The sequence below is a fragment of the Chiloscyllium plagiosum genome, chromosome 21 (genome assembly GCF_004010195.1).
Source record: "Chiloscyllium plagiosum isolate BGI_BamShark_2017 chromosome 21, ASM401019v2, whole genome shotgun sequence".
Taxonomy (NCBI): domain Eukaryota; kingdom Metazoa; phylum Chordata; class Chondrichthyes; order Orectolobiformes; family Hemiscylliidae; genus Chiloscyllium; species Chiloscyllium plagiosum.
This window is the reverse complement of record NC_057730.1, coordinates 1,080,362-1,090,078: the sequence shown is the minus strand read 5'-3', so window position 1 is coordinate 1,090,078 and position 9,717 is coordinate 1,080,362. Positions and strand designations below refer to the sequence as shown.

Sequence of the window (9,717 nt, the reverse complement as noted above, 5' to 3'; positions counted from 1 at the left end):
GGGGGGGGGTTGTGGGCGCAAGTTTTGCATTTCTTGCGGTTGCAGGGGAAGGTGCCGGGAATGGAGGTTGGGTTGGTGGGGGGTGTGGACCTGATGAGGGAGTCACGGAGGGAGTGGACTTTTCGGAACGCTGATAGGGGAGGGGAGGGAAATATATCCTGGTGGTGGAGTCCGTATGGAGGTGGCGGAAATGACGACGGATGATACAATGTATATGGAGGAAAAGGTGGGGGGTGGTACCAGTGTAGCTGCCCCAGCTATGTCTGCCTTTTTGTAATCCGCAGCTACACTGGCACCACACCCACCTTTTCCTCCACTACATCGATGAATGTATCAGCACTGCCTCGTGCTCCCACGAGGAGGGTGAACAGTTCATCCACTTTATCAACACCTTCTACCCCAAACTCAAATTTACCTGGACCGTCTCAGACTCCTCCCTCCCCTCTCTAGACCTCTCCATTTCTATCTCGGGCGACCGAATCAACACGGACATTTACTATAAACCGACCAACTCCCACAGCTACACCTCCTCCCACCCTGTCCCCTGTAAAAATGCAATCCCATATTCCCAATTCCTTCGTGTCCGCCGCATCTGCCCCCAGGAGGACCAGTTCCAATACCGAACAACCCAGATGGCCTCCTTCTTCAAAGACTGCAATTTCCCCCCAGACATGGTCGACGATGCTCTGCACTGCATCTCCTCCACTTCCTGCTCCTCCGCCCACGAGCCCCGCCCCTCCAATCGCTACCAGGACAGAACCCCACTGGTCCTCACCTACCACCCCACCAACCTCCATTTACTTTGCATCATCCGTCATCATTTCCGCCACCTCCAAACGGACCCCACCACCAGGGATATATTTCCCTCCCCTCCCCTATCAGCGTTCCGAAAAGTCCACTCCCTGTGACTCCCTCGTCAGGTCCACACCCCTCACCAATCCAACCTCCACTCCCGGCACCTTCCCCTGCAACCGCAAGAAATGCAAAACTTGCGTCCACACCTACCCCCTTACTTCCCTCCAAGGCCACAGGGATCCTTCCATATCTGCCACAAATTCGCCTGCACCTCCACCCACATCATTTACTGCATCCGCTGCACCGACGTGGCCTCCTCTATATTGGGGAGACAGGCCGCCTACTTGCGGAATGTTTCAGAGATCACCTCTAGGACACCCGGACCAACCAACCCAACCACCCCGTGGCTCAACACTTCAACTCCCCCTCCCACTCCACCAAGGAATGCAGGTCCTTGGACTCATTCATTGTCAGACCATGGCAACACGACGGCTGGAGGAAGAGCGCCTCACCTTCCGCCTAGGAATGCTCCAACCATAAGGGATGAAATCCGATTTCTCCAGTTTCCTCATTTCCCCTCTCCCTGTCTCAGTCCCAACCTTCGAACTCAGCACTACCTTCCTAACCTGCAATCTTCTTCCTGACCTCTCCGCCCCCACCCCCACTCCAGCCTATCATTCTCACCTTAACCTCCTTCCACCTATCGCATTTCCAACGCCCCTCCCCCAAGTCCCTCCTCCCTACCTTTTATCTTTGCCTGCTTGGCATGCTTTCCTCATTCCTGAAGAAGGGCTCATGTCCGAAACGTCGATTCCTCTGCTCCTTGGATACTGTCTGACCTGCTGCACTTTTCCAGCAACACATCCACTGCCCATCTAATCAAGATCCCACTGTACTCAGAGGTAACTTTCTTTGCTCTCCACTACACCTCCAATTTTGGGTCATTCAAAAAGTTTGGTTAGGAACCACTGCAGTCAATTTTGAACACCTGGCAGTGGTTAGCACTGCTGCCTCACAGCACCAGGGTCCCAGGTTCAGTTCCAGCCTTGGGTAACTGTCTGTATGGAATTTGCACATTCTCCCCGTGTCTGCGTGGGTTTTCTCCAGGTGCACCATACTGTTAGGTGCATTAGTCAGAGGGACATGGGTCTGGGTGGGTTACTCTTCGGAGGGTCGGTGTGGACTGGTTGGGCCGAAGGGCCTGTTTCCACACTGTAGAGAATCTAATCTAATCTTTGAAGGTTTTAATTGTATTGTGTTGCAAATAGAGTTAGAAAGGCAGATTTGGTTCAGCTATTAGTCTCCATTATCATAACATAAGCAAACTCTTTCCATTCCAGAAATCAGCCTATTGATTTGATTCCAATGCAAATATTGCACATGTTAAGCAAAACTAACGCAGTACCCCAAGTGCAGCCTTAGCAACACCCTGTACTGTAGTAACAAGACTTCCCGCTTTTAATCTGCAGTCCCCCAGCAATAAAGACCAACATTCAATTTGTCTGAATTCCTTGTGGTATTTGCATGCTAATTATGTTTCCTGGATCAGACTACTGCATACTTTAGGAGATTCTCTTGATTTAAATTATAGTCTGCCTGTTGATTCTTTCTACCAAAGTGCAAGAGCTCACACTTTGCTGCATTTAACTCCATCTGCTGCTAGTTTTTGTCTAATTTAATTTATGATGATTGGTAGGGTGAGTAGTCAAGGTCTTTTTCCCAGGATGGGGGAGTCCAAAACACGAGGGTATAGGTTAAAGGTGAGAGGGGGAAGATTCAAAAGGGACCTGAGGTGCCTACTCTTTCATGTAATTAGTGGTGAATGTATGGAACTAGGTGCCAGACGTGCTGGTGGAGGTGGGTATAATTACAACATATAACAGCCATCTGGCTAGGTACATGAATAGTGCAAGTTGTAGTTGCTCCTCCCAGCTAAATATCTTTTCCAGCATGTAATATATGGGGATAGCATGTTTGCCATTGCAGGCACTGTAGAAGTTAGTATCAGATGAAGCTGGTTTCAGGCTCATGCTGGATTGAGGCTACCCAAACCCAGACCATGCAGAATCAATGGATGATAAATTTCATTCCCATTTGAGCTAGATTTCAAACACATTTCCAAATGATAAGTTAAGGATATCTGCTTGGCACGGACAAGTTGAACGGAACCGTGCTGTATTAACTCTATGACTCCATTAGCAACAGGCAGATCATCCTTCTTATTGAATCCTTCTTTTTGACTGGAATATATTTTGCTGAGCAATACGAAACATCTGCTTAAATGTCTGCCACTGCTCATCTATGGACTTATCCAATCATTATAGACAACTTTCTTCAAATCTCCATAATTGAGCATACCGGTTTGAGACCACAGTTCCTCTCCCTCAAACAGATTTTGAAATTCTGATGTATAAATGGGAAATGTATGTGAAATCCAGCTCAAATAGGGATGAAATTTGCCATCCATTGATTCTGCATGATCTGGGTTTGGGTAGTCTCAATCCAGCATGAGAATGAAACCAGCCTCAACTGATACTAACTTCTATAATGCCTGTAATGGCAAACATACTAGCTCCAAATATTAGATGCTGGGAAAAGATATTTAGTTGGGAGGAGCAACTACAATTTGCAGTAGACATTACAAAGCCTATAAAAAAAAGTGATAAGGTGTGTGTGCACTTTTGCTTATCATAAAATCACAAAGTATTTTCTCTGTTTTAACATACTGTGCATATAAAGTGTAGACTTCAGGCATCAGGAAAGTGAAACAGAATTATGTTTAAGGATTATAGATTGAATAATCTACTACAAACTACTTGAGTAGATGGTCGAAAATATTTCAATGTTTACGACTGCTGGAAAACTAAAATACTTACACTTTGGTTACAAATGCAGAGTTAAGAATGTGAAAATATATATGGGAAATTATTAAAGAAATTTTGAAGTATTAAAGAAATTAGTATTGGCATATCTGTACTGGTGTTAGTATATCAGTATTAAAGAAATTAGATACCTTTCACATGGTGAGAAATCAATTAGCTGGACACCTTGGTGACTGAAACGCTGAATCTGTTTGAATTTCTCCCCACCCCAAAGAGCAATACCACGCTGATGGAATGTTGCTAAGTAAGTGCCTTTGGGCGACCACCGAACATATGTTTCTGTCCAACGCTGTTAACAAAAAGAATAAAACACAGTGAGAATCTAAACAATTTGAGCAATGTTGGACCTGGCTCAGTAAACAACCAAAGGAATGACACATTTCCCACAGTTAAAGAGCAAGTATAGCAAACATTACTGCCTCAAAAGATCAATATTTGCAAAGACTGAGTCATGTAACATTACCCGATTTCTTCATGGAGTTTTCATAGAATCCCTACAGTGTGGAAGCAAGCTATTTGGCTCATCAAGTCCAGTGACCTTCCAAAGAGCATCCCACATGGATGCACCCCATGCCTGTAACCCTGCATTTTGTGTTGCCAATCCACATAGCTTAGGCATCCCTGGACACACTGGGGCAATTTAGCACGGCCAATCCACATAACCCACACATCTTTGGACTGTGGGAGGAAACCAGATTACCCAGAGTAAACCTACACAGACATTGCTTATTGTTGCACTATGAAGTTCTTTTTCTTTAGATTAGATTCCCTACAATGTGGAAGCAGGCTCTTCAGCGCAACCAGTCCACACCGACCCTCCAAAGGGAAACCCACCCAGACTCATGTCCCTCTGACTAATGCACCTAACACTATGGGCAATTTAGCATGGCCAATTCACCTGGCCTGTACATCTTGGTTGATTTCCCTACATTTACCCCTGACTAATGCACCTAATAGTGTGGGTACTTTAGTATGGCCAATTTACCTGACCTGTACATCTTTGGACTGTGGGAGGAAACCAGAGCATCCGGAAGAAACCCACGCAGACACAGGGAGAACACGCAAACTCCACATGGACAGAGGCTGGAATTGAACCTGGGATTCTGGTGCTGTGAGGCTGCAGTGCTAACCACTGAGCAATCGTGCTGCCCTAAGTTCTGGTTAAGGCCAGCAACAAATCTTTTAACATCGTGGATCAAAGAACAGTGGATACATGAGTTAAACACTGATTAGTCTTGGAATCATTTAGTCATTAACAATAAACCATGGAGCATTAGAAATCATTCATACATTTAGATTAGTTTAGATTAGATTAGATTACTTTACAGTGTGGAAACAGGCCCTTCGGCCCAACAAGTCCACACCGACCCGCCGAAGCGCAACCCACCCATACCCCTACACATCTACCCCTTACCTACCACTACGGGCAATTTAGCATGGCCAATTCACCTGACCTGCACATCTTTTGGACTGTGGGAGGAAACCGGAGCACCCGGAGGAAACCCACACAGACACGGGGAGAATGTGCAAACTCCACACAGTCAGTCGCCTGAGGCGGGAATTGAACTCGGGTCTCTGGTGCTGCGAGGCAGCAGTGCTAACCACTGTGCCACCGTGCCGTGTTTCTGTCGGCACAGGGTGCAGGTGAGCCCAACAGTTCTCTTTTATTCTATTTTGATATTAGCTGCCCCCAAAATACTAACCAAATTAGAAATTATGCAAACACACAAAATAAAAAAAAGAGGAAATTCAGTAAACATTTTGCCAAAATGCAGTTAAACCAAAGGACTGTAGTCCACCTAACTTATATTATACTTTTATAGTGGCATGTTATTATGTGTAAAGGATCTGTTTACGAACCAGAAAAACCCATTTCTTAGAAACAGTCTATAGCAGACAAGTATGAGGAGAGAAAAATTAGTACTGTAACTCAGGTGGTTAGCACTGCTGCTGCCAGGGTCCCGGATTCAATTCCAGTCTCAAGTGACTGGAAATTGGCACATTTTCCCAGTGCCTGCAAAGCTTTCCATAGTCCAAAGATGTACAAGTTAGGTTGCTCTGCCATGTCCAGGGATGCCTAGGCTTACGTGGATTAGCCACACAAAATGGAAGGTTACAGGCATGGGGTGGGGTGCATCTGGTTGGGATGCTCTTTGGAGGGTCACTGTGGACTTCTACACTGTTGAGATTCTATGATTCTAATAGTGTGTGTTTTGGGAATCATAACTGTCCTTACCATATGCCATTCTCAAAATATTTTAACACTGTATCCTGAGATATTACTTTCTGAAAAAGTCTACTCCAGTTGAATTTGAATGAACCAATGCCATTTCCACTGAGGGTTCCAGTACAAAGTGTACTCCATTTAAAATTACTTTTCCTAGTATAGCAAAAGGATAGTCATTTTAAAATCGTTGGGGCAAATTTCTCACACTGAAGTCTGCTTTTCATTTTCAGCTATCTTGCTCAGGTTATTTTGAGACTGTGAATAGCCCACTTCACAATATTGAATCAATTTCACATATTCTAGGATGAACTAAAAGACAGTACTTGTAACTGGCTTACCCCATCCCAACCCAAATGGTCAATTCAACTATGATTAGACAACTTAGTGCAAATTCAAAATCAAACCTGGGACCTTTAGTCTTGCCACGTATTGCTTTGAGCAAAAAACTAAGGATGAACTTTTTAATCAACTAATCCATTTTACTAAGACTGCAGAAATGCAGCAGTATCACCATGCAAAGATACTAGAGTACAAAAATAAGGCAATCAGGTTTTGTTGGGACCACACTTGGGATAGAGGATAGAGTTGGTCTCCATGCCCAAGGAACGATATACTTGCTTTGGAAGCGGTGCAGCAAAGGTTTGTTGAATTGGTTCCTAGGTTGATTTGGTAGTCCTGACTAGAAGCTGAAGAGATTAAACAAAACACTCCAAAAATTTTAAACATTAAAAAAAGTTTTTAAAATTGAAAACTAAAAAACAAGAACTATAAAAACAAATGAATTAATAAACAGAAGAAAAAGCTGGAAGAGTCTAATGATGACCAGGAATCAATTGTCAAAAAATCCATCGGGTTTCCTGTAGGGAAAGAAACTGTCATCCCAACTTGGTCTGGACTATATAGGAGTCCAGGTCCAAAGCAAGGTGACGATTGGTAGCAGTTTAACTGGAGGGTCACCATTCCTCACTCAGGGAAGGGGAGGGATGGAGAAGAAGAATCCTTCATGATAAGCTCAGCCAGAGCAGGAATCCAACCCATACTATTGGCCAGTCAACTGAGTCAAACTCATTGCTCACCAATCATCCAACCAACTGAGCTAAACAGGCCTGCACCAAAACAGCATCTAACAGGCCAATGGTCCTGAAATCTTGGCATAGATGGGATTCAAATCCAGGCTTCCAGAGACATTGAAGCCTAAATCAAATGCCTTCGACCACTTGCCACACTACTGACTAGGGTACTAGAGAGTAGGGGCATAGTCTCAGGAGGAGGGTAAGGCAATAATTTAGGATTAACCAAGGATTATGAAACATTGGAATTCTCTTGGGGGGGGGGGGGAGGGGTGGGTAGTAGATAACTCACCACAGAACATATTTAAGACTCAGATAAATACATTTGGGTCTCTCAAAGGAATCCATCGATGAGAAAGGGGGCAGCATGGTGATTCATTGATTAGCACTGCTGCCTCACAGGACCAGGATCCCAGATTCGATTCCCACTTTGGGCAACTGTCTTGTCGAGTTTGCACATTCTCCCCGTGTCTGCGTGGGTTTCCTCCGGATGCTCTGGTTTCCTCCCATAGTCCAAAGATGTACAGGTCAGGTAAATTGGCCATACTAAAGTGCCCACAGTGTTAGGTGCATTAATCACGGGTAAATGTAGGGAAATCATATAGGTGGGTTACTCTCCGAAAGGTCAGTGTGGTCTTGTTGGACTGTAGGGAATCTAAAAAAAGTGCAGTTAAAGCCCAAGATGAGTCTTGAGCATTCTGAGTGGTAGAGTAGTTTTGATGGGCTGAATGTTCCACTCTTGATCCCCTTAGTTAGTTTTTAGTGTGTTTGAGCTTTTATTGCTCTGAATACTTTTCTCAGTTAAGAGATTTGCGTGAAGTGTTAAATATAGAGAGTACTTACTGCCCGTTCTTCAATGACAACTGGTTCTTTTATGTCATTCCACAAAATAGCTGTTCTATCTCCAGATTCATAGATAATGCTGCACTGATCTCGACAGTCTGGGTCCTCCAACCAGTATCGGAGATTCCCCTATAACAGATATAAAAGTTTTATGACTTTGGTAATAACTTATCATTTAGACAAGAAGTTAGTTTTGAATTAGTGTTTAAAAAGTAAATATTTCCTTTACTGCAGGACCTACTGCTTATAGCAGGCACTTTGAGAAAAAAATGCCTTTATATATAGCGGTCAGTGTTAACAAACATGTTTTAAACAGAATGAGATATCATTTTTCATCTGATGAGTGTACTGAATAAGAGGCCATGATTTGATCCATGCAGGTGGGAAAGAGGAAGAGGCAGTTTCACTTGTACGATTGCAGATCTGAGCAGGGTTGAAATATCAACTGGCACTTCAAGTGCCATCAGCCTGAAATAATTGATGTTTTTAATATGGTTTATTTAGTCATGTAACTGACATCTAGTGTATTTACTCAAATTCAGATCCTGTCTAGATAATCTGTTTTAACAGATAAAGTGATTACCATCCATCTATTAACATGGACTTGGATCTGTTTAGTTTGATTTGGATTCAGATATCAAATTACAGATACATAACATGTCTAACAGTAAAGGGCCAGCAAGTTGAATGCTGCGACATAGAAATGCATATTCACACAAAAATAATGCAGGTAACAGAGTCAGAGATGTACAGCATGGAAACAGACCCTTCGGTCCAACCTGTCTATGCCGACCAGATATCCCAAACCAATCTAGTCCCACCTGCCAGCACCCGGCCCATATCCCTCCAAACCCTTTCTATTCAGATACCCATCCAAATGCCTCTTAAATGTTGCAATTGTACCAGCCTCCACCACATCCTCTGGCAGCTCATTCCATACACATACCACCCTCTGCGTGAAAAAGTTGTCCCTTAGGTCTCTTTTATATCTTTCCCCTCTCACCCTAAATCTATGCCCTCTAGTTCTGGACTCCCCGACTCCAGGGAAAAGACTGCCTATTTATCCTATCCATGCCCCTCATAATTTTGTAAACCTCCATAAGGTCACCTCTCAACCTCCGACACTCCAGCCTATTCAGCCTCTCCCTAAAGCTCAAATCCTCCTGGCAACATCCTTGTAAATCTTTTGTGAAACTTGAAAGGGTTCAGAGCATCTTTCCGATAGGAAGGAGACCAGAAATGCATGCAATATTCCACCAGTGGCCTAACCGATGTCCTGTACAGCCGCAACATGACCTCCCAACTCCTGTACTCAACACTCTGACCAATAAAGGAAAGCAGACCAAACGCCTTCTTCACTATCCTATCTACCTGTGACTCCACTTTCAAGGAACTATGATCCTGCACTCCAAGGTCTCTTCGTTCAGCAACACGCCCTAGGACCTTACCATTATGTGTAGGAGTCCTGCTAAGATTTGCTTTCCCAAAATGCAGCACCTCACATTTATCTGAATTAAACTCCACTCGCCACTTCTCAGCCCATTGGCCCATCTGATCCAGTCCTGTTGTAATCTGAGATAACCCTCTTCGCTGTCCACTACACCTCCAATTTTGGTGTCACCTGCAAACTTACTAACTGTACCTCTTATGCTCGCCATCCAAATAATTTATGTAAATGACTAGTAGAGGGCCCAGCACCGATCCTTGTGGCATTCCACTGATGACAGGCCTCCAGTCTGAAAAACAACCCTCCACCGCCACCCTCTGTCTTCCTACCTTTGATGAAAGTTGAAAAATGTGGTGCTGGAAAAACACAGCAGGCCAGGCAGCATCCGAGGAGCAGGAGAATCGACGTTTCGGACATAAGCCCTTCTTCAGGAATGCGGGCTGAGATAAAAGC

The 9,717-nt window shown here is 44.3% G+C and overlaps 1 protein-coding gene across 1 annotated transcript in view; it reads right to left on the bottom strand.

The window, feature by feature from the left end:
- The window catches only part of eif3ba (eukaryotic translation initiation factor 3, subunit Ba), a 70,376-nt gene that overhangs the window by 35,342 nt on the left and 25,317 nt on the right, over nucleotides 1–9,717 (bottom strand). The window contains exons 5-6 of the mRNA XM_043711052.1: nucleotides 7,818–7,946; nucleotides 3,809–3,966 (exon numbers count right to left, since the gene is read on the bottom strand). Of these exons, the coding sequence (XP_043566987.1) occupies nucleotides 3,809–3,966; nucleotides 7,818–7,946 (287 nt within the window). The remainder of the gene's footprint in view (nucleotides 1–3,808; nucleotides 3,967–7,817; nucleotides 7,947–9,717) is intronic.